At 35.5% G+C, this 26,469-nt stretch overlaps 1 protein-coding gene across 2 annotated transcripts in view; it reads left to right on the top strand.

Annotated features, from left to right (window-relative positions):
* Positions 1-21,879, top strand: part of C1GALT1_6 (Core 1 synthase, glycoprotein-N-acetylgalactosamine 3-beta-galactosyltransferase, 1) — a 42,874-nt gene extending 20,995 nt beyond the window's left edge. Inside the window, exons 8-14 of one of the 2 annotated variants that reach the window (XM_051216472.1) lie at positions 1,751-1,940; positions 2,003-2,047; positions 4,836-5,009; positions 10,126-10,325; positions 11,638-11,779; positions 15,555-15,712; positions 16,741-21,879. In XM_051216472.1, coding sequence (XP_051067063.1) covers positions 1,766-1,940; positions 2,003-2,047; positions 4,836-5,009; positions 10,126-10,325; positions 11,638-11,779; positions 15,555-15,712; positions 16,741-16,899 — 1,053 coding nt within the window. In that variant the 5' untranslated portion in view covers positions 1,751-1,765 and the 3' untranslated portion in view covers positions 16,900-21,879. Of the gene's footprint in view, positions 1-1,750; positions 1,941-2,002; positions 2,048-4,835; positions 5,010-5,211; positions 7,567-7,599; positions 11,040-11,637; positions 11,780-15,554; positions 15,713-16,740 lie in introns of those variants that run through there. The other variant, XM_051216473.1, reaches the window with a different exon arrangement.
* Positions 21,880-26,469: the final 4,590 nt, after the last annotated feature.

Genomic DNA, 26,469 nt, shown 5'->3' with positions numbered 1-26,469 from the left:
GCTAACTTCCTCCTATACAAATGAGCTTGACAGAACAAACAATGAAATTGAAAATATAGTCTGCTGAATGTTTTAATTATTTTTTCATAGTAAACTTCTCATACACTTTTTTTGAGATACCTACATTCATTTTGGATATAAAACTATCCAGTACCTTGGTAAACATTAGTAACTCAAAGACTAATCCCTCACTTTGCTTAATCTGTGGTATTCAGTCTGTATTCTTTTTCAAGATATGGGTCGTAAAAAGATGTATCTTTTACAACGTCTCCATGAGGATATCAGTTCATTTTATCTATTGCGTATTTAGTAGTTGTGCTTTTTTTCTACTACATTCAATTTGCCTTATTAATACAAATGCTTGAATTATCCAATCTGATAATCACCACTGAATCAACTGTGTATCTCTTAACTCATGTTAATCATAATTCGATTGAACATGGGACGAATCAAGTCATGATTAGAAATTTAAAAGTTAGGGAAGCAGTTTATTGAAGAGGAAGTAGATACATCAGACCATTGGTTTATAAAAAACCAAACTAAAATCCCCAGCTAATCATTCATTCGGAATTTTAAATACAATTTACTTCGATTATCCCTATTTTATTGACTAAGTGATTATTTCAGTTGTATTTTTTTTACAATAGTTAAATTATATATATATATATATATATATATATATATATATATATATATATATATATATATATATATATATATATATATATACAGCACAACTGAACGATCACGACCCCACACAATAGAGTTTGTATAGGATATATGGAATCCATTTGAAACTAATCATTGATGGAGACATAATGATTACTTAAATGAGTTCATTATGTCAATATGTTTAGTTTCAACTTGGTTTACGTCACAATATGACATCAGTGAGGTGAAACATAGATAATTCAGTAAGCATTAGAAAAAGGTTTTGCATTCGTTTGGGAATTGCCAAACTACATCTCGATCCTACGCTTCAAGAATGGTGTTAAAATCATATGGTTTATTAGATATTATTATTGAAATTTGTTGACGAGATGCATTTGGAGAAAGGCAGAGGTCAAAGGGTTCTGTAACACGTCCATAGATAATTATTAGTGATTTATGATAATTTCTGTGCCGTGTATCAAAAACGTCCGCTTTACACAAGTTAGATAGTGATGAAACGAACATTCTATTCCTAATTGCTACTTATCCAACTTGGAGTCGAGAGATTCAATTTGACAATTAATGTATGCGACATATTAATTTAATGAACCGAATGTTGAAGTTGACTAACAATCGTCGATTATATGTGAACACGATTTCGGCAAAAATTTATACTAACTCAGAGATTCATATTGATATCAATCAATGTTGCAATCAAATGTATATATGTGGACACATTCTGTTCTGAATTTGGTCTATTAATCCTCATACGTCTACACAATAACGGTGAAATCGTTGTAGTAAATTCCCCATGGAAAATACACAAAATCAAACTCCTCTATTCACCAAAGTCGAATGGATCCAATTAAATGGTATTGTAGTAAACAAGTATGACATTGGAAAGGACGTTTAGGAATTTACTGAACCACATGGTACTCAGGCATACAAACATAAACACGAATAAAGTTTACCACTTATTTGTTACATCAGATGAAACAGTGATATGATTATGATGCTTCCATAACAATTCTCTGATTGGAATTGTATTCAAAAGTAAATTCTGTTAGTTGGTACTAACGCTCTCTCATTTTGATCTTAGGAATTTCAAGTCTTTATGCAATTATCACCATTCTTTCGTATGCTTCTTATATACACGATCGGTATGTTTGGTGGAGGACTAATTGTCCACCTCTACTATGTACAACATGAAGAGGATTTGTATACAGCAGCACTGTTTGCAGCCAAGTCACCGAAATTGACAGCAAACGATAATACATATAAACAGTTGAGTAGGTTAGATTTAACTTAAAATGACTATCAATTTCTTTATCGTGTTCCCTGAAAATTACAGTTCTTTCGAACGACTCAATACACGAACATGCATTACAACATTTAGGTAAGTGTATTGGTTTTGATTTGAAGTGGGAAACCACAGTTGTTATTAATGGTTTCAATGATTATTCTAAAAATTGCTTTCAGTTGAAGCAATACTCGAAATATCCATCTATGATTCAGACTGTAGTTTCCGAATTCTAGCTAAATATTAACGAACTGAGTCGTTATAAATGTGAATCATTTTTTCAGTCACCAGTGTCTTTACTAAGTAAGTAGGCGAGTTGAGTGGATGGTTTGTCGTACATCAATCTTATCCATTTTCGAGATAGTTCCCATTTGTAGAAACGCATTTGGCCTGTATTACTTTCCACTGTTGAAAACATTTATGCACCTCTCTGAATTCAGACCCTTCAGTCGTCTCATCGTTTCACATTTTACTCTGTCTATCCTAAGTGACTCTGTTGGACCAAATAAATAGAGAACTTTCTCAAACTCATACTCACATAATTCATCCAGAAAGTGAATTGGAAACGTAAAAGCTGGAAACAATACACACTTTTGTGAATTTTATCAACATAGGTATTCGATGAAAGTGTTAAGCTCTCATCATCGTTTTAGTATTGACAGCCCTCACTGAGGTCTTTCATCTATTGGAAACAACTTGTTCCCTTCAGTTTTAGCTCCATAAAGAACCCTCCACGTCTCAACAATTTCCTCAAAGTCTTTCCTATGTTTCACCGGAAACCTCAGGAATTCACTTGACCTATTTCTTAATCAGCGAACGAATACAGCATAAAAATGGCATTGGTATCAAAGAAACAAGAGAGATTATCGTGATTACGATCAACCATTGTTATTTATTTACTAACTTCCCATTCACAGTTGAAGACATTTCACTGGTTTAGAAATGAAAGCAGTTGGATTATCTGTAGACTGATCATCATAATTTACGTACTTTCACCATAATATAGTCAGTCGTTTCTCTATAATTGAGTTGAATGTACGGTGTGAAAATATCAGGAATACGAAACTGGGTGCATTTCTCACAGGTAGTGCTGTCATATCTTGTGTTCTGTCTATTCAAATATGAAAATTGAACATTGTGGTGTCTACAAGATTTCAAAGCTATTTCCTATGAATAAATATTAGCCAATGAGAGTGGTTGGCTAACACAGAGTACACGGTTATCTATTATCCTCATTAGTGTTATCTCAAATAAAATGTAAACAGAATGGAGTTCAGAATCAATCAATTTCATAATGAATGTTCCATTGTTTATTCATGAAGTTGGAATATAGTATTTAGTGATCACCAATATTTTGAGGAATATTTATGATGTGATGGCGTGTGTCTTCAAATGAAACCGAAACATGCTTGCTAACTACACATGTTAGTACAGTGTGATGAGGTTTATTGGAATTGACATTAACCGAAATACGACATGGAATCTATACAGGAATGATTTTAGTGATGGCATTGATGTATAGACGTGGAAGATAGAGAATTCGAACTAGTGGATCGTGTTCAACACAAATTTCGTGAGCGCACCGTGAAAATTTTGATGAGTTAATCAAGTGAGAAATGTTTTGGGTGGGTGTGGAACCTTTGGCTGAATACATGTGCTAGCTGATGGTTTTGCAAATATTCATGGAGAAGAAGAACAAATTGACTGCCTTACTCTGTGATGAGTTGCAATGTTGTGGTTACATCTAGAGAGTGTGTTGATTTATGAATTAATGGATTAGAAATGTTTGAGAAATTTCGGTTTTCCAGGATTGATGATATTTATTACTTGTAATGAAACAGTTTCATAATCAAATGATATGGCAGATGACACAGGAGAAATGACAGTACCGACAGAGTAGTTCGAATTTAAGAACTTCGGAAAATGATCCATGTACAATATAAGTAAAATCCCAAAAGTGGAATATCTGATCGATAGCTCATAGAGTGGAATGGACCTCATTTGAAACAAGTTAGCTTGTGTCATTCTCCATACTGTTGAAATTTTCAATAATTTACCCTCATCTAGATCCAGTATTTCCAGCATATCTTCGAAAATATGATGAGCTTCAAATTGTTTCCTTAGATTTGGTTGAGTTTTCATTTTTCGATATACGTTTTTACTTTTCTGACAGCCAGGATTTGGAGGTCTATGTCATGTTTATTGTGGTGGTTCAACTGTACCACCTAACTTCTGATGATGAGCTGTTCAAACACTGAGTCTTAGAGGTAGAGACATGTTTAAAATTTTCATTATTTCTTCTCTTCGTTTCAGCTTGGCCAATCGGGTCACAAATATGTCGTCTCCATTCTGATAAAAATTCAAGTAGAGTATTCCGGGAGGATGTCTTGTCTCGTCTATACATTTAAGTTCTTTTCGGATTTCCAATTCACTAGGTGTGTTGCTATTGAGTGTGAATCAATGCACAACATCTGTTTCACTATATTGAACTTGTGTTGATCTGTGAAGTAACTAACTCTTTTCATAAGTTGTGTAAGTGAACGGGTACCTTCGAAATGTGGTCGGTATAACACGAGATTTGTAGATTCAAGACTCTTACTAAGGAGTATATGTCAGCTCATGTGATACAGATGCATTAACTGCATTTTCTCCCTACTGAAAATTCAGTGAACATTGTTTTAATTGTTCTCATTGTTTTAGTTAAGTTTCTTGACTACTCAGTCAGTCAGTCAATTTCTCTGTTTATGCGAATTGACTTACTTTATTCAGACAAACGGTGGCAGTTCGCAGTCTCGAATGTCAAATTAATTTTCCTCGTCTTAGAGGAAGAATTAGACGAATCTACATTGTTTCTATTCTTGTATACTTTCCTTCCTACCTGTAGCCGAGGCAACATTGGCTAACGTATTGGCTAAACAAGTACGTGTGTTCTGTTGGATACTAACAATGCCAGCGAATCATAAATCAAAAGCTGTTCATGTGAAAGCTACGTGGGCTGGTCGATGTAATAACTATTTATTCATTAGTAGTGAAACTGATTCGCATCTTCCTTCAATAGGTAAGTCACTGATTGTCCAGTTGTCAGAATCGTTATTATTATTATTATTATTATGATTATTATTATGATTATGATTATGATTATTATTATTATTGTTATTATTATTATTATTATTATTATTATTATGATTATTATTATTATTATTATGATTATGATGATGATGATTATTATTATTATTATTATGATTATTATTATTATTATGATTATGATGATGATGATGATGATGATAATTATTATTATTGTTATTATTATTATTATTATTATTATTATTATTACTGTTTCATGTTTTTGTGACCTATATGACCAGACTAGATAACGAAACAGTCGAAACGATAGTAATATCAGTGATAGTAAGCATCAAGAAAATAATCTCCAAAAGGGGATTATTTGGTGCAATGAAAATTATGGAGAAGTATTGGAATTCAAAATCTAAGGAAATATTATTAAAATGCATACATCTGTCTTAATGCATCAGATTCCGAGTCATACCACTCAACGTCTCCAAATGTTGTAAATGATTATCCCAGGAACACTAAGCCGGTAAATTGGACTTACTAATGTGACTCATATCAACATTCACTGACTTCCGTGATTGAATCCTCGTCCCGGTCTTTCCACCCCTTATTTTATGCAACCTCCTCCTGCACCAGCCAGCATTGATTGTCAAGTCAAACCGTAGTAATTAATGTGTAACACATTATCGACATTAATCCAATTTAGAACGAAAATGATTAATGACTAGATCAGTAGAAACCCACGTTAAATCTTGTGTAACATTTAAGGTTCTACTATTTACTCTGAGAGCATTGAATACACTATATTACCTCATAATTAGACTCGTGTTTAAATTGAAGCTTCTGAGAATACTGTATTCATTAGAAAATACAGGGACATTTGGTTCCATTCCTAAATGTCTTATATGTCTACTCATCTAGGTATTTGAGAATGGAGTGTTTACTTTAAGCTGTAAACTAAATATACAGAAATGTTACAATTTTTAAATTCCACCATGACGTTTTATTGCACTTTGGAGAACACAACATACCATTTACAAACCCTGGTAAGAACGTTCAATCTCTAGTGTTTGCCTGTCCTCTTGAATCAATGATTCTAGCCTATAATCGTTGTTTTTTATTGTAAATGAGATCAAAGCATACAAACATATTTATTGTCTAAAGATCCCCATCATGTTAAGAAGACTAATCTATGAACGAAGAATATTGTTTTCGATAGATCCTCTTCAGGTTCTACAATCCATATATTCAAATTATTAATCCGAAAAATATTCAGGTCAAGGGTAAAGTGCATCGTTTAAAGTAAAAGCATGTGAACTGTAGGATTGTCAAACAAAATAGAATAAAATTGTTCATGTTTTTATGACTCATATGGAATGTTGACTTGAATCTGCTTGTATGTTAAGTGGAAATTACTGTTGTTATTATTATTACTACTACTATTGGCTAAAGATCATTATTCATCTCCCCAATACACGATTCATTTACTTCACGTTCATCCTTACTAATAATTTTTTACACAATGTAGTCTTTCGCTAAACATTTGATCGAATTGTAATTACACTATGATTTCTCTCACACTATCTGACCCATATTTATTCTGATAATAGATCTTTCAATATGAATAAATTCACTTGGTATTGTTTTTACTTGAATCTTCTTATTGATGCTTAGCACTGCAATTGATCAGTCTGTTATTGGCGCATGTGCATACTGTTTGTATTGCCTTGATATTGCCTTAATTCACAAGCATTCTAAGCAAAGATAGATAGTGGCCAGAAGTGGAATCCAGTTTGACGCGCGTTTCGTCCTATTTAGGATCCGTCGCCTGTATATACCTGCATCTGAGTTGAAGTTCATTCACTCTGGGACTCGAACCCAGTACCGTTCGCTTCAAACTCCATCGCGTCATCTACTCAGCTACTGAGTTCTGATAGCCACTTGCTTGTGCAATGGGGTGAAGTTTAAATTCACTTGATATTGTTTTTCCATATGATTTATACAAACACATGTTTACAAGTATAAATTGAAATAACAAGTAGTTATGGTAATTAAAATAACCCATTATGTCATTGAGTTTAGCAATGGAAGTTTTCTTTTCGTTGAAATCATTTACTTAGACTGTACATTCGTATCCATAGATATGTGGAGAATATATGTCTATGTTCTGTCCTTCTATAGACATGTTTTCCATACATCTATGAGTACGAATGTACAGCATAAGTAAATGATGTCGTCGAAAAGAAAATTTTCATCACGGAATAGCTATAGATTAATGAATTATGATAAAACTATTTGAAGGCAATAAGAATTTGCACCATCTTACAAAATTAGAAGAACTCTCAATAGTTGAGAGCATGAATCGGTTGAAGCTAGACCACTATGGGAAACCTGAAAGCATGGAACAGCCGTCCCGTCGTATTGTGGGACTCCTCAACAGTGCTTTGTAAAGTAGGTGGATTACGCTGATCGGATATTATGTAGTAGTAGCAGTAGTAGCAGTAGTAACAGTAGTAGCAGTAGTAGTAGTAGTAGTAGTAGTAGTAGTAGTAGTAGTAGTAGTAGTAGTAGTGTAGTGAACAAGAACGCCAGTGGAGACAATCTAATGTATTCAACACAAGATTACAGGACTTGTTAATAAAATCTAGCAATCATAAAGTAAATGCTTTATTTACAAAATATCCACCGATTGTCTCAAAATGACTCAGACTTCATTGTCCTTGCATTTTGATACAAATTGCATTCTGTTTCCATTCTTTACTGCTCGATCCTCTTGTCTCTCTGCTGCCAGACATTCTGTTCACGGCTAACATGTACACTACTAACTTATGTCAATATAAGTAGCACACACCGCAGTAGTAATCAGTGTTCTACTATATAACCCTTTATCCAGATCAAATTATATCGTGGATACATTGTTGGTGAAAGATGAAACCCAGATGCTTTGTGTCAAGCATTTGATTAATTTGATTTGGTCGCGTTTATGGTATGATACGATCTTTGTACAACTCCATTGATCAGTTACTGTCTCAGTAAAAATATGACCAACTATCCTGATCACAATATCTCATTATATTGGGCAGATATGAAAATAAGTGTACAGGATATATAGTGTTACGTGGAAAAGATTGTTGTGCAATATATAACTGACTTTACGAGAAACATTACATTAGTGTTATCTTAAAATAATGATTTATCTTAGACATCATAATATACACTGTGTGTATGTACACTGAGAGTACTCAGATAATATTGTTCGAAGCTCATTGGACGAATGAATATTGTCGTATTGTTTTCAGTTACAAAAAAAATTAAACATTTTAATCGATACTACCAATGTGTTTCGATTTACATGAGACTTATACAGATCTTAACACAAGTGAATTTTTCAAGTAGCTATGCATGTAATGTGCTATTTTGACAACTGTATACAAACAAAGACTGGACTCAACTATAAAAACACTGATGCAGATAAAAATATATTCACCGAACAAAACGTTAATTAGGCATCAGGAAGAGCTTTTGTGTGGGATTTCATAATAGATATATCTGATGTTAAAGTATAGTGTAAGGATAATGCAATCAGAATAAAGATAACCAGTTTGTAATTTGTAGAAATGTCGAAAATGAATGATTTTTCTATTTTGGTGCAGAATGTGCAATAAAACTACATTTTCATGGTGCTTCGAAAGAGAATGAGAATCGATGACTCCAAGTAGTGTTCTTCAAGGTTGTCCACTTTCTCCATTTCCATTTAACTTATTGGTAGACGTTCTTCTTGAGATAATAATAATAATAATAATATCATCGTGTGAATTATGATAAATTGATCTACCAGAAGATTCATTTGTTGACTCGGAATACTTAGATGAAATATTTTTATTTGGTGAATACCTTGACAACACTCAGGGTCTCTTGACCTCCTTAATCAATCAACAGTGCGAGCGTGTTTGTGATGCGTATCACTTCATCGTAACGCAAAATATTGCTTAAGGACTGGTTTCTGCCAACCTTGAGTCTGACGATAGCGAGTGAAATAGTGGATTGTGTCGACCACTTCACTTCACTTCACTTGAAAGTCTCATCAACACTAGTGGGTTAGTGTTTGACGGAATCTCGACACGGATGGAGAGAGGCCGGTTGGCGTTTACCAACTTGCTTCACTTGTGGCGCACACAAGATATACGTCTGTCAACTGCTCGACACTTCGCTCCGATCTACTTGATGGGTGAGAAACATACCTTTTATAATAAATGATATTCTTGGGTTACGAGGTCTTGATCATCAATGTCTTCAAATCATTGCTCATATATTTTTGTACCATCGATTTGACAATTCTGAGGTTGAACGCACAGCACCAGGTAACTATAGGAAGTCGATTGACGAGGTAATGAATCTATCGACTGAGATTGTTGGGATATGCATTATGCATGTCCAACTACCAACTAACTGGATGCGTAATAATGGCTAGTGCAACTAGTAGCTTGGGAAAAAGTCAGGGAGGACAATAAACAAAACGTGGCATCAGTCCACAAAGGCATTGAGTGTTGAACCAATCCATGTAGTTAGGTGCATACAACCTGGTTGAGATCCGCGTGATCATCGTAAACAATGGTTGGAGACTTTGAGTAACAATGCTCAAAGTTGTTCTCAATTACTCAGATGCATTCATTCTTCGTCTTCTCTTATATTCAAAGTTCCCAAATTCCACATGAAGTTTTCAATCATTTTGATAATTTCATATTTCCTTCCCGAATCGTATCTTCTATTTTTAATTTTCTTTGTTACCACTGATACTGTTACTATGTCTATTGCCCTTGGTTTTTCCCTAACATTTGAGCCAATGTGATGTGGCAACTTGAGCCGAAATATATATGTATATAGTTGGCTGAATTACCTGGCTTCTAAGCCAAGTTTGAATTTTAAGAAAAAGATAAATCCTATCATCATTCAGTCCAAGTCCACCAGAGGTTAGTGAAAGTTCCTTCCCATATGAACTCCGTCTCCCCGTGTTGGTTATTATCATTTATGACTGTCATTGAATCTGTCTGTTTAGTTACTCCAATCACCACCGAATATATCAATGTATTCGTAAATTGTAGCTGTTATCAATGCTGAAGGTCGCAACTTATTGTGGAATAAAACAGCTGGAGCCATAAAATACATGGCAAAACATTATGCCAATGATTACGATTACTTCATGAAGGCGGATGATGATTCATATGTGATTGTAGAGAATCTGCGCAAAATTTTACATAAAGAAAATCCCGATAAACCATTTATCATGGGCAGACGATTCAAGGTGAGTTGTGCACCTCCATATCTATGGAGTAGTCGATTTTTGACAAGAAGATTTATTTGCGTGATAAGATAATACAATCAACCGATAGTATGTTAAAGTGACTGTGGTGGCCAAATCAGTAAAATGTCAAACAAATTTAGGTGGGTTAGCGTTCTCCCAGATGGGTAGTTCAATATTGAAGATTTTGTGGTCTTTCTGGACAGCATCTTGACAAAATTCGTAGGGAAATGGGATGTTCGAATTAACACACATATGCTTACTGATTGCTGTTTGACCTGCTCCGATTTACTTAAAACTCGAGTTTTGTTTGTATTTTCTCTCCTCAAGATTTCAACATATTCTCAATCAAATCCGTGTCTACAATTGTCCACATGCATAGGTATAAGCGAAGATAACTCATGGTGCTTCTCAGACACCTAATGTTGTTGATGATGAAGAAGAAGGCAGCCACTCTGTCCATCGTGATTTTTATTGCAGTTGAAGCAGTTCACTTTGCTAAGATGTTTGTCTTCTCTCTTTTTGTTATTTCCTCTTTAGGTTTGTTAGGATATTCTGTAATGGTAGTAATAGTAGCAACACTGTTAGTACCGAATGTAATCCAAGTTCCCAGATCTAACTTGTGTGTGGTATAATAGTGATGAATGGATCGGGACTGAACACAGAGAACACAGTCTACACACTTGAATTATATTGAATTCGGAATTGTGTGGTTAGGTATGTACAAAATAATTAGTATTTGATAAAAACACTCCATCATCCTGGTACTGATCCAAGTGACTTTGGTGACACTTATGTTATATCCGTTTGAAAAGGCTATTTCCGGTTAAATACCACGTTCATCAATGGAGTAATCATCAGTGTTCGGTCACAATAATTAACGAAGATTATAGTGATTTTGATTTACCTAACAGATAGGATATGATTGACCAATGATTAGAACTGAATGTTGTGATTACTCGGATTACTTACCCAGCGTATTATTACTTAAGTGAGGAATTATTTCATAAATGTAAACAGAATATCTTCATGATAATTGAAGTTCGGGGGGAGGGGCGGGGAATATCAAATCGTTTCATGACAGGAACTGTCAATAATTCAAGTGAATTTCTAAAGATCATAGTTTCAGGTTAAGAAAAGTTGTTCTACTATCAGAGAGCATCCAAATAGTTCCCAGTGTTACCTTAATTTGTATAAGAATTTGAGAGATTCAAATACTTGTTATTACAAATAATGCGTCTAAATTGTTACTTTCACTCTCCTTAATCCATGATATTCTTCTATTTCCTTCACATTCTTCTTCTTTGCAAAATAGCCATTTGTTAAACAAGGATATATGTCCGGTGGTGGAGGATATGTGCTATCTCGAGCTGGTCTTTTGAATATCGCTAATGGTTTGGAAAATAATGCCGTTTGTCAAAGTAATAAACATGCATTCGCTGAAGATGTGAAACTTGGTAGGTATACATACTAATTTTGCGTGTGACGTGATTGTATTATGACTATGCAACAACTGATTTGAATAATAATTGATATCGTTGAATATGACATGGAAACGGCCTAGTGCATTTGGATTAGTCTGAACGGTTTGTGAAATCCTGAAGACATTAAATTCGATTTTTGGATGAAGTCTAGGTGCTCAGTATAGAGTAGCTTTATAGTGGGACGCAACAGTTATTTGCTTCCAGTTGGGTTTCCATCGGTTGTCTTACACTATGACATCTATATCTATTCTCATTATCATTCTGACAATTACAGTTGACACAATAATTGGAGTTGGTAGTACATAGTTGATATGTATTTATCAACTAACAATTCTGTTTTGTTCTACTAATCACTGTAAGATCCCATGCATTGCTTTTGCATCTATAATTTGCACGATGTATAAGCGTATGATAAGTCGTGTTAATTAAACGCTATATTCGGTTCCTAAGCTATTCTCGTAACTCTCAAGCTAGAACTACACAGCGATCTGAACACGAGAGAAAAGAAGCAAAACAAACGAGAAGTACTTTACTCAAGAGGTTTGTTTATGTACAGAAAATCCAGTGTTTTTATATTATTTTAGATATTCTTGGGTTTCTGGAAAATTCTGGAATGCTACTGAACATAGTAGCAGTATGAGTAATCATCCAATCAGAAACTCGACATGTGACGTCTCACGTTCTAGATGTTTCTGGCAAAACGTCTAGTGAACGCTGATTGGATATGATGCTTCTCAGTGTTTTCAGAGCCTTTCTTGGCTTAATTTCGAGGAATTTTCTGTATCTCCTCAACGCCTCCCCTTTTTTCGAAATATAATACTTTTTATCTGGTCTACTTGCAGCTTGATAACTGGTTTTCTGCGACGTTCGGATTTTCTTAGTATCCAGCGTCTATGAGTGTCTGTTGAGGTTCTTGCCATTGGAGCATCTGTAATTATCTCTCCCAGAAGACTCACTCGACTATATACCGTGTTTAGTGTTCTGTTTTCTCTGTATATTTGATCAATGTGTCTAATCCACGTTCCGAAAGTCCCAAGTACTTTGTATAAAACATTTCCTATTCTCTTCTCAATGACTCACGGTTGCCAACGATTTTCCCCAATGTATGACTTGACGAGCACTTTATCACCCACGTTAAAACTCCGGATATTCTGATTTTATCTGCGTCCATCTATTGGTTTAGGTGACAACATGGCGTTGAATATAGTTCGGATTCTTCTCCCAAACATTGCTTCAGCAAGGGAATTCCCATCTGGAACAATGGGGTTTGACGTAGTTCTATAATGTGCTAGGAATTTCTTAATTACCTGACTTCTACCTTTTGCCCTTAGCTTTCAGTAGTGCTCTTTTAAATGTGTCCACGAAGTGCTCTACCTGTCCATTTGATTGAGGGTGATAGAGTGGAGAGCGCATATGCACAATTCCATTAATGTTGCAGAAGTGCTTGAGTGATTCTGCAGTGGATTGTGAGCCATTATCGGTCACTAAAGTCTCCGGAACTCCAAAGCAGCTAAACAGTTCGGATCTGTGGCTATTTTGTGAGTGTGTCCATTATGACTAGAAGAATTCTCCCTCGTATTGGGCCGGCAAGAACTGCGTGCAGCCTCTCTCAAGTACTTTTAAGTTTTTCCCATTGTTGCGGTTCATATTTATTTGGACTTCCAGCTGTTTGCAGGCACGACGAACAATTGCAGCATCTGGTTTCGATATCTTCATCCATTGTAGGCCAGTAAGCATAGCTTCGAGCCAACGCTTTCATCTTATTGATGCCGGTATGACTGTAGCGGAATTGTCTCAGAACCTTGTGGTGTAATGTTTTTTGGAATAACGATTCTATCACCAAACATAATTGCTCCAATCCCTTAGTTTGAAGCATCTGATGCTACTACGATGGGTAAGGATGGATCGTAATGGGTGAGCAACAGATCCTAGAATAGTATTTTCTTGACTTCCTCAAAAGCAGCTTGGCAAGTTGCGGACCGATCCCATTTTACATTCTCCGTCAGAAGGTTATTTAAGGAGGCACGTAAGTGATGAAGGTTAGGAATAAAAGTTCTATAATGACTAACTAGTCCCAAAAAGAATCGTAGTGTGAGGACATCCGTCGGTCCAGGCATAATTTTCACTGCCTAGGTATTCTCTGGATCTGGTCTTTTGTCATCTTTGTCGATTACAAATCCAGGGAGGCGTACATTTTGCATGCAATAGTTACATTTCTCCACACGGAGTCAAATTCCATATTCGACTAATCGTGACAGCACCTGATCGAGCTTCTTTTCCAAGTCTATTCTATCCACTCTCATAATTATTACATCATCCAGATGAGCTGCAACACCTGGAACATCCTGTAGCATATTATCCATTGGTTGCTGAAATATGGATGTGGAAGTCTTGACTCCGAAGGGTAGTCGATTATGCCGGAATAGACCCTTGTGTGTGTTTTCGGTGAGCAGATTTTTACACTCATTAGCAAAAGGAATTTGAAAATACGCTTCTGATAAGTCCAACTTTGCAGAGAGCTTACCTCCATTCAGTTTAGCAAAAAGATCTTCAGGTAGGGGTAAGGGATACTGATGAGTTTCTAGGGCTTTATTTCGCCCAGTTGAGTAATCGCCATATAAACAGACGCTGCCAGTAGTTTTCTTTACTACCAATATTCTGAGAAATTCACTTGTTCAATGACACCGAATTTCTGAAGTCGTTGTGGCTCTTGTTCATCCAGTGGGAAGGCAGCATATGGTACAGGTCTCTTAGGTCAAAACACTGGTTTTGATTCATTTCGAAGAGTAAGAGCAGCTTTAAATTTACTACATTCTTCAAGACCATCACTAAATACCATTTTATGTCGTTTTAATAATGCTTTCACTGAGTTTTCTCTTCAACTTTCGACGTACTGACGTTGTTACAGATTGAGTTTATGGGACGGTTTTAAAACTTCAACATTTCTATCCAGTCAAGCCCCAATAAATCGAGTGGTGGTCGTTCTGTCAAAAATATTACTCCCTTCTCCGTAAACTCTTTGACTGTGACTTCGCAATGAATCTCACAAAAATGTTTAGAATTCCCCGGATGCACTTTGTGCTGGTTGATGAATTGAATATATTCGCGGTCTCCCAATATTTTTCTCCCACGTTCTCCTGCTTATAAGTGTTATATCGGAGACTGCGTCTAACTGTAAGTGGGCATCATACCCACTAATCTTGAGACAAACATACTTTCTACGGTTATGTGAGCTGGCTTTGTGAAAAGCCACCGTTACTTTAGCTGTTCGTGGCTTGAATCTTTTAGAGCACACTGTCTGTTAACGGCGTTTCCAGGTTTTGCAATGACTTACTTTGTGCCCTTTTCTAGAACACATAGTACATCGATGATTTCTAGAAGGACAAAACCTTTAGAACGCCAAACGCCACATAACCAGTGTGAGGATGATGGTTTGTTGCTGTCATTACCATAATTCTGCGTGCTGGTACCTTGTAAAACGTTTCTCTCGACTGCATTGACGTGAAGGAACTTCTAGTGAACAGTGATTGGATGAAATGCTACTTAGTGTTTCCTGAGCATTTCCTGGCTTTTACGAGTTTTCTGGACCACCCAAAAGCGTAGAACCTGATTAGAACTTACTGGAAAGACTATTATTCGTTGACTTCATTTTATGTGTTTTGACATACTGCAAATTCGAGAACAATAAAAGAAACAATTCAATGCTAATCTTATTCGATACATCTTCTTTTCCCTCCATTGATTACAGGATCTTGTGCTGAAGCTACAAATGTTTCAGTAATTGATAGTCTAGATGCAGAAGGACGTGAATGCTTTCATCCGTTCTCTCCATCACATATGCTTACAAAAGACACAAACGGCTACCCAGAATGGTACCTAAAGTACAATTACCACAGAATAGATACAGTGAGTTTTACTAATAAACATATCTACACTTAAATATGCTATCCACGGAAAGGGTTATGGTTGGCGAAAATGTAACAAGAGTTTCAGCATCAATTATGTACAGGATAATTTCCAATGCTCACTCAAGTCTATATTAAACTATACAAATGAGTGAGAATCAGACAAAACACTAGTTTCTGAAAGCAATGATTATTCTTCTTCCCCTACCATACATAACATTATCACACATTATGTCATGAATGCTACTGAATACTTCAGATACTAAAATGATATTATGATAATTCAAATTTCAACGTTGTCCCCATTATATATATATGTTTTAGATGGATTTATCTGAGTAGTATTATGTAACACAGAAGGTAGACGAGTAGATGGATAACGTATTGTAACGTACTGTTTGGTGGTGACAACAGAAACCAAACGAAGAAATAACAGAAGTCGAGAATAATGAGTGTAATATCGTTAAAGATCACTTTTGAAAAATTCCCTACACTCTCACTAATTTGTAACAGAGATGGTCTGATAACTGATTCACTGAGGTTTGAGATGGCGACATTGAAGTTTGGCACGAAATTTCACGTCACAAATATTAGTTAACAGTTACGTAAATGAGTAGTGTTAAAGAAGATACATTTATGTGGTGCTTGTGGAAGGAGGTTGAGTAAATTAAACACATTAATAATATAACTCTGAAGTAAAAACAACAGTTTTAAAAGAAAACATCGCGACATGCTTTTGGAGCTCAATGCTAACTGTGTTTGTTGTAACGCTATCACAATCAAGCATATACTAGATGAGAGGTGCACATGTAGCGTAGAAATGTTTAGAGAGGGTTGCTCGTGATTGTAAGATTATTGTCGCATAATCATGTTCTGCTGACCTATTTATTATTCAGTGTGCAGTTACTCAACAAACTTTGCTGACCTCACATTGTAACTGTATCTCCCCACATTATTGTTATATTATTGTTATTATTATCGTCATCATCATTACATTGACTTTTATTCTCCCCATTTGATTGAAATCAGGGATTCGATTGTTGCAGTGATTATGCTGTCTCATTTCATTATATTAGACCTGAAGAGATGTATCTCTATGAATATATGCTGTATCATCTACATCCTTATGGGATACATCGAGATTATATGGATTTAATGAATTATTTACAACAGAATAGAATTTCCTGATACAATATCACTATTATTATTATTATTACTATTACTGAGGTATTCCTTTCAACCGCCTTGTATTTCTCTTACAAAAATGTAAACAACACAGTGAACGTGTTTGCTGGAAATTCATCATGGTTGTGCAAACTGTTTATATGTTGTCCATCATGCACTCGTAGTTCTGTCTTCCAATTGCTATTTCTCTCTCACACACAGATACAAAGACGCAAAAGATTCTTTGATTTTTGAAATAACCCTTCCTTCCTCTCTTTCGTTCACTTTCTCAGACATTCACCTCGTTTACACGTCACTGTAAAATACCTATGATTGATATTATTAGTATTTCTGTCTTCCCTCAACCTCCAAGTACATATCAATCGGTAAACCGATCAATCCACTAATTATTGTATAGACAACAGACAAAGAAATTCCAAGACGAGACATGCTCAATAAATAAGTTAATGAAAAATCAACTGAACTCCACCCATTACAAATATTGTATTACTATTATTGTTATTGTTATTATTATTATTATTATAAATCTTCCTCATAGCTTGTCTATGTAGACTTGTTTTATTTACTAAATAATTGTTTGTATTGTGAAATCTATTTGTTTCTATTTTTATTGTTTTTTTATTTCTTTCCAAATATTGGTGATCAGTAGAATAACATTTTCAATATTATCAGTTGAGATGAGAAACGTTTTTCAAACTTTCGTGTGTTTCTACCTGTTTGTTTTACATTTGCATATGGAACTTCACCCGGCATTGACCAGTAGCAAGAAGGTATGCTGCTGTGAAATGTCATATGTATGTAATTTTTGTATGAAGAAAGTTCCATCCTTTTTTTCAACTGTGCATATTCAAAGGGATAAAAACAGAACACATACATGGAAGTTTATAGACACGTAATGGAATAAAAGATGGAGTTTGTTCTTTCACTAAATTCAAGTGTTTTTAGTGGCCCGTGGATCTGACTCCATTTAGATTGTAAGAATGTTTGTTATCACCTATCCTCGTATACAATCATCAACTTAAATCACGTTAGTCAATAACGGAATTTAGATAAGTCAATTAACGAGAATGACCTTTGAATACATATATTTTGTATGTAAAGTGAATGCAATAGAACAAAGCAAAATGACGCGCAGGGGAGATAGCTGGTAAGCAAACTCATTTTTAGCCAGGCGTTACTCAATATTTATAGGCAGACAAAATAAACTACAAACATGGGATATGAAGTGTACACAAATATGCGCTCATATAAAAAAACAGTCAAGATTGATAAGCGAATAATTGACAAGGTCAAAATATGACTCAAGTAGAATGAATAGATTGGGCTGTCCGAAAGTTAGAATAAAGTATATGGGCTTAACATGATGACTGACACTACATGTTCATCTATTGCCTATTTCCGCATATTGAAATCTATCAGTTCAATCAGTATTTTTCATTAGTGTTCAAATGAATAAACAAGACTAGTAAATAATGCGAAATCAGCTGGGGGGTACGCGAAGAGGTGTGTTGCTTGACGAGTCATTACCACTAAATATTACTATTATTAACACAAGGAAATTAGTCGTTTACAATATTAGAGCATTTGCATAAGATGCTGATTTATTGTTAGAGATCAATCAGTGAGTGTGAATCAACAATTCGATAACTAAGATATCAGAAACTACACAGGGGCAGTTGATCTGCCTAAACCACAGTATGGATTGAGCACTGATATTTATGAGATTGATCTGGATTGCATATTATGTACCAGTTGAACGGTTGAACAATTAATCACACAATTTGGAATTATCACGATGAGAAACTAGCCATAAAGAATGTCAAATCAGTCGGAATAACAGTGTTGATTGTGACAGAACATGAAACCATAAGATATTTAATCTGAAAGACAGTAAAGGAGGATATCGAGAAACTCGTTGAATTGCCAAGTCAATTAATTCTGAGCAGTGCTTTTTGAAAGGAAATAGGTTGCTTTTTGGGCTGTCTAATCTATGTATTTTTGGATAATTTAAATACATGTGTAATATTATACATTGAATGACCACTCCTAACGTCTTGTAAACTGGTCGCTTAGAACACTTCTGGTCTACTGAGCAAATCATGATTACTATTATTCCAACTGATGCTGTGAGTTGTATTGCTATAGTTATCGTCAAGCAGTCAGTTATTAACGAGCTTCACCGATCATCATAAAAGAGCAAACATTGAGAAGTGTTTGGTTTGAATCCGAATACCTTGTAGCTCCCATACATGTAGAATTCTGTTTCCGTTACGTTTCCTACTTTAAGTTTGTTTTTATACCGAACTGACAGTGTAAGTTTTTTTCTACATGAGTAATGACTTGTTGAGGGATTTATAAATTTCGTTTTATGTGTTACCGTTTAAAAAATTACAAATACCATTTAAACTGAGTAGAAGTGATAGAGATTTATTACGATAACTTTCTTATTTTACACCATGGCCGTATTGTCATGCGATGTATGGAAAGTTGACATCCTGGACTATCTACTTACAGCGTCACTTTGGGACCCTGTTCAACCTATGATGAGACTCGTGTTTGGATGGCTAAATTGATGAGTGAACGAAGACAAGCCTAAACCGAATACTATATACTAGTGTCGTGGACGAGACTCAGGTGGGGATAACCAATTTACTATTTAATACAAACTTACAGAATATCTTTGTAAAATACGAGGACCATACAAGAAATGCTTCATTCACAAATCTTCCATCCATTTTTCTTTACATTCTGTCTGATTCTTCCAATTCACAATTCCTTTATATTACCCTTCCTGTTTTCTTAAATTCGATGTTCTCAGTCTCCTGTTGCCAGCCATTCAACTTCTGATTGTTGCTACATAAAACTCGTCTGCCGACATAAGTGAAGTACACCACACTAGAACAGACCGACTATCTAATAGTAGTAACTCTTCTAATTGAGCGCCACATCCACTTTTTAAGCTGTTCTAGTAACACCCAGGCTTGATCTACAAAGCAACTTGAACACGAGAGAAATGGCGCGAGATTTGGAAGAAACGCCTAACTCCAAAGGTTCGTTCATATACAGAAAATCCAGTGTTTTTATAGTATTTTAGATTGTGGTGGACCAGACGATATATAAACGCAAAAAGTATCAACAAAGTTAATAAAAAGCAATAGTAATATTAATATATATCAGTTAAATGTTACAAATACAATAAAAATGGGACTTTACTTAAGTTCACTCAAAATGATGCGTGTTCGGCTTTAATCTGGTACAATAAATCCACAATTATAGATGCTTGGTAATTCCAAACGTATCGATGAACTCCCCAGTGGTGTAATCCAAAGTAAGGTATGGTGTATTCGCTCTCACAATCTATGAATGTAAATAATATTTGTTTTAGATCTCAGTTAACTCAATCTCGAATGAAAATAGAACGAGGAATGTGAGAGAAGCAGTGTATTTGTTAGCCAGCAACGGTATGTCACTCTATGTTAGAATCACAACGGAAAAAGTGTTCAAGGTCATTTATTAAAACAACAGGTACAATCATTTAATGATAAATGTACATGCGGTGAGAAATTGACAAATACAAATAATATTAAAAACTATTTACAAAATAAGCTTGTCAGACCTATCTCCACAAGATATCCTTGGGTTTCCGGAAAATTCTGGAATGCTACTGAACATAGTAGCAGTATGAGTAATCGTCCAATCAGAAACTCGACATGTGACGTCTCACGTTCTAGATGTTTCTGGCAAAACGTCTAGTGAACGCTGATTGGATATGATACTGCTCAGTGTTTTTAGAGCCTTTCTTGGCTTAATTTTGAGAAGTTTTCTGGATCTCCCCAACAGATAATAATAGAATTTTAAGTCATTTCGTCAGTACATAAGCCTTTTTAGTATAGCAACCATTATTTGCTTACTTTTCTTAATGCTAAACATTTGTAACTCATTTGAAGTAATGGTGACTCTTCATAGAACATCTCACCTGGAGACATCTAACACTGTTATATCCCGGTGAAGATTAAATTACAAGTAACTCCCGATGCCTATTAATGGACTAATATTCTATAAATATTCTTATTGTAAAACTATTGAATAACTAGATTATGTATATTTATATTCCTCTTATTATAAGCTTTATTTTGACCTATATTTTATTATTGTACGATTTACGATTCTTAAGCTATGCTCAGTCTATTAATTACTGTCCCCCTCGTTCACAGCCACTTTTGGGCTTATTTGTGTATACATGTTATTTTCTATTTTATGGCACGTTGTGGTCTGTCTGATTGATATATAAACCGAGTATGTCTGAAATAAACGATTCGATTCGATTCGATTCATATTACAGAAACTGGTATTGTGTTCTGGACTCAAGTGGAAGGGTTAGGAGGACATAGGACCAATCAGGACGCAAAACTGCTCATACCGGTTGAACGTCATTGGTTTGGCATAGTGCGAAATTGTATAAGTCGTATTCTGACTGGTCGATAAGTCGCGTGACAGAAAGCCAGACATCAAGGTCATAACAAACACCTTGATTGTGATTCGCATTTAAGGGAATATTCGGTATGACGGAATTCGTGTGTTTGAAATCATCGTGTGAACTAAACTTCTGCAGCTTGTCTCAATATGTTGATTTTACTGAATGTGCTATGCTCAACAAGAAAATAAACGATCTAACACTCATTTTAATCACGATTAAAATACGACATCAATCAACATCCATATTAAAATCTAAATTCTGAAATTGAATTTATAGGTAATTCAGTGCCACTGTGTACTGACTATATTGGTAAATTTTGAAGTCAACATATGAATACCACGAACAAATGAGGTTACGTACTAATCAAGGGGTAAGGAAGAAAATAATTTATGGGTCAGATAATAGTCCAATCGGCAAATATGAAGAAAAGCGACAAACACAAAGGTCATAATAATAGAGTTGTAATGGGTTCTTGTGGTGTTTGAACGTCGTAATGATACCTTTTTGCTTGTTGAATGCTCGATTTTGAATTCCGAATACAATACATTCGTTTGTGGTTATGTCGTAGTTCTTTATTCAGTTGCGTTATTTCTGGGATTCTTAGTTCGTACTATTATTCAAATATTATACTGGCGTCGTGATGGAGCCTTCGATGGAACAGTTAGATATTCATTCAACTTCGGAAGCTTTTGAGGATTATTTGGAAAGTTTTGAAATCTGGAGCATGACTAAGAAAGGTGTTAAAGGTGATAAAATTGTGGCACATTTCCTGACATTCATTGGGAGAGAAGCGTACAGCTTATTAAAAACTTTGGCATATCCAGAAAAACCTATCTCACTTCCTTATGCAACTCTTAAGGAACTTTTATTAAATGATGTGAGGTGCACTAGTTTTGAATGCCATGAAAAGGCAAAATTTCATAAGATGATTCGTCAAAATGATCAAAAGGTTAGGGTTTTCATCCTTGAATTGCAGAACCAAGCTGGCAAGTGTAATTTCGGTGATCAACTTCATGTGCAACTGAGAGATCGATTAATTACAGGAATTAACATACCGGGTTGGGAAAGAGAACTGTTAAGAATGCCAAACTATCCCTTTCAAGATGCTAGAACTACGTGTATAAACTACGAGGCAGTGAATGAACTTGATATCCAGTCGATGAAGATTTCTAATACTTTGCTTAATCGTCATGATGAAGTACAATCTCAGGGTCAATCAAACTTGAGTTCGTTTAACAGTGATTCCTATTCTCGTGTAAATATGAAAGGTGTTTCGACAAAGAATTACAAAGCAAATCACAAAGGTGAGGTGAAGTTTATCATGTGGAAAGTTTCATTCTCGTAATTCATGTGCATTTCGTAATGCTAAATGTTTTAAATGTGGTAAGGTAGGACACATTCAGTCAGTATGCAAAGCTACTGTCCATTTTGCTTCAAGTAGTACTAAATCTTGTAATTTAAATCTAGTGATCATGTATCTTTGTCTACTATTTCGAAAGGTAATGCTCATATTCAAAAGCGACTATATGCATCGCTTGGTTCATTTCATGACTTTATTGTGGACACAGACAGTACAGAGTCCATTATTTCATTCAAGAACTTGAAGTCTTTAGATCCTAACGTTGTGGTACGACCCACTGAAGTATCAATATTGGGGATTACTGGACACAGACTGCCCATACGAGGACGTTGTGAATTGCTAATAAGAGATGATAATTCCTCATACATACCTTGTGAATTTTTAGTTAGCGAAACAGGACTGTCAATTTTGGGTTTAAAGAATTTGAAAAGGCTTAAGGTGGAGTTGTCTTTCCTAGCTTCCAAAGAAAATTCTGATACTTTACTTAGAGATTTGATAGCTATGTGTGCTAAGTGCAGTGGAGGTGTGAAAATTAAGCCTATAAAACTCCAACTACAGGGTGATCCAGTCTTTTTTAAAAGACGAATAATTCCTCATGGTCTTCGAGAAGCAGTATATAAGACATTAAACGATTTGTGTGCGAAAGGCATAATTGAACCGATTCAGTCTTCAGCATGGAGTACTCCTATCGTTACGCCACTGAAGTCGGACGGCAAGACCCCTAGAATTTGTGGCGACTATAGATTAACTCTGAACTCCTGTTTGTTGAAGCAAACGTGCACGACGGTAGAGACTGAAGATATTCTAAATCGACTTCATGGTTCCAAAGTGTTCCCGAAGGTTGACCTAAAAGATGCTTATCTTCAAATCCATTTAGATCAATCTTCATCTATTTTGACGACAATTAACATTCATTTTGGTCTGTTCAAATACAATTTCCTTCCATTTGGTCTAAGTTGTTCTCCAGCCATATTTCAGGAAGTTATGAATAAAGTAGTTAGTGATCTTGAAGGTGTTGAAGTTTATCAAGATGATCTCATTGTTCATGGTTCTAATAAGGTAGTTCATGACCAGAGACTTATTGCTTTATTGCGTCGTTTAATTGAGAAGAATATTACAGTGAATCCAAATAAGTGTTCATTTTGTGTATCTAGTTTTGAATGCCTTGGATACCTAGTTGATGGTAATGGTTTTAGACCAGATATGAAACGACTAGCTCCACTGACAGATGCACCGTCTCGGAAAAATCTTACGGAATTACGTTCACTAGTGTATGCTCTTCAATACTATTCCCGTTTAATTCCTAATTTTTCTTGTCGTGCAAATTGCTTATTTAATATTTTAACATCCAATTCATTCAAATGGAGTGAGGAACAAGAGTCATGCTTACGAAGTCTACTGAAGTTTCTTCAAAGTGATGCTGTTCTTCGAACGTACTCCCCTAATGTACATTATGTGCTTATTACTGATGCATCACCTGTGGGAATTGGTACAGTTTTGGAACAGGAAGGTAGACCAGTTATTTGTGTTTCACGCAAACTTACTGTTACTGAACAAGGTTATTCACAGACTCAGCGAGAAGCATTAGCTGTGTTTTGGACTGTTAAAAGACTTCATAAGTATTTATTCGGAAAGAAATTTACTATTGTTACAGATCATGAAGCTTTAAAGTTTATTTATCATACTGAAAAATCCCTAGCACGTTCCTCAGCTGCTATGGTTCAACGATGGAGTATTGCTTTGATTGCATATGACTATACGGTTCAGCACAGAAGTGCCAAACAAATTCAACATGTTGACTACATTTCTCGATAGTCATTACAAGATAGACCTATTAATACTTCGGACTGTTTGTTAGTGCAACCTTTACCAGTGAGACGTTCAGACCTCATTAGAGAAACTCGTAGATATTTTGGATGTACACTCAGCGCTAGACGGAAAGGCTGGACTGCTAATTTGAAACATAGATTTCCTACCTATTTTTCAAAGCGGGATGAGCTATCTACTACTCCTGATGGTATTCTGTGTTTAAATGATCGTGTTGTCATTCCTCCTTCATTGCGTAAATCTGTTCTTGAAGATCTTCATGGTGGTCATTTAGGTGTTGAGAAAATGACGTCCTTGGCAAGGCTCACATGCTGGTGGCCAGAGATAAATGCAGATATATGTCGTACGGCAAACAATTGTGAGAAATGTCATCAGTTGAAAAATCATCCTTCGAAATGGGTGCCATGGCCAGTATCGTCTGAGGCCTGGCAGAGGATTCATGCTGGCTATTGTGGACCATTTCTTGGTAAATACTAAGCATTAGTAGTCATTGATTCTTTTTCAAAGTGGCCTGAAGTTTTTTTCACAACTTTACCAAATTCTAATTTCACAATACAAGCATTGAGAAAAGTGTTTAGTCGAGAAGAGGTTCCCATGGTGTTGGTGTTTGATAATGGCTCACATTTTGCTGCAGATGCAGTCACTACCTGGTTGAACGGTATAGGGTGCAAACATCTATTTACTGCTCCCAGACATCCGTGTTCTAATGGTCAGGCAGAGAATTTTGTTAGGACATTAAAGACTGCTATTGATTCTATAGCCCCCTCAACATTTAATGAGCTGGAGAGAGGAGTAGATACCTTTCTATTGCAATATAGAAATGCCAGACATTCGGTGACGAAGGAGACTCCAGCGAAGCTATTGAAAGGAAGAATTCTTCGGTCGAATATGAGATGTTTGGAGTCTGCAGAAGTTACATACTATCGAGGAAATGATATTCGACCATCTACGGGTATTGTTCTGAAGAATGTCGGAAAATCGATGGTGCGAATTCTAGACATCGATGACTTAAGTACACACAGTCGACATGTTGATCAAATACAATTTCAGGAACCAGGTGAGTCAGTTCCAATTTCGATTGTTAATTCTAATGCTAATGAGCATATTCTAGATAATACAGAATCCTTATCCAATACAATGTCAGACAGACTCAGGATGAATTTGAGAAGAAGACGTACAATTGATTACAAACACCTAGACTCCAATTTAAGCTGTGGCGGATGTGGTGTTTGAACGAACTAATGATACCTGTAGGAAGCAATTTTCTACAAGTTTAATTCTGAGCTATTCCCTAGACCGTCGAATACAGAGTCTTGGTTTGGCCAAAGTCAGAACAAGCAAGCTATTTGGCTAGATAAACTTTATCTGTTTCTAGAACATAAATTAACATCGTCAGTGTACAAACAAACAGTACGGTCTATTAATACAGGGGAAAAACAGACAAATAACATACCGAACAGTAGCCAGAGAATAGGAAAAATGAGTCAACAAAGCAAATATTGTTTTACAATGAACATCAAACTGTGATTGCTTAATAAAGAGATACAGTAGTACAAGGTCAAAGGGAGTTAATGTGGTGGTGGGCGTTTCACTTTATTATTGGTGGGTTCGTCTATCGATCACATTTTACAATACCTTTGAACTTGTTGAATACTCGATTTTGAATTCCGAATACAATACATTCGTTTGTGGTTGTGTCGTAGTTCTTGATTCAATTGCGTTATTTCTGGGATTCTTAGTTCGTACTATAATTCAAATATTATAGCTCTCCATTAGGCCCTCTCTTGGCTGATTGTTTCATAGCCAATCTGGAAAATTCGGTACTTCGACCAATAATAATGTATCCACAGTTATTAAAATGCTCCTGTATCGAACTAGTAATTGTTTTACATTCTCCTTTTAAGAGACA

This window comes from Schistosoma haematobium, chromosome 4 (assembly GCF_000699445.3).
Source record: "Schistosoma haematobium chromosome 4, whole genome shotgun sequence".
In the NCBI taxonomy this organism is placed as follows: domain Eukaryota; kingdom Metazoa; phylum Platyhelminthes; class Trematoda; order Strigeidida; family Schistosomatidae; genus Schistosoma; species Schistosoma haematobium.
This window is presented reverse-complemented; position numbering and strand designations above follow the sequence as displayed.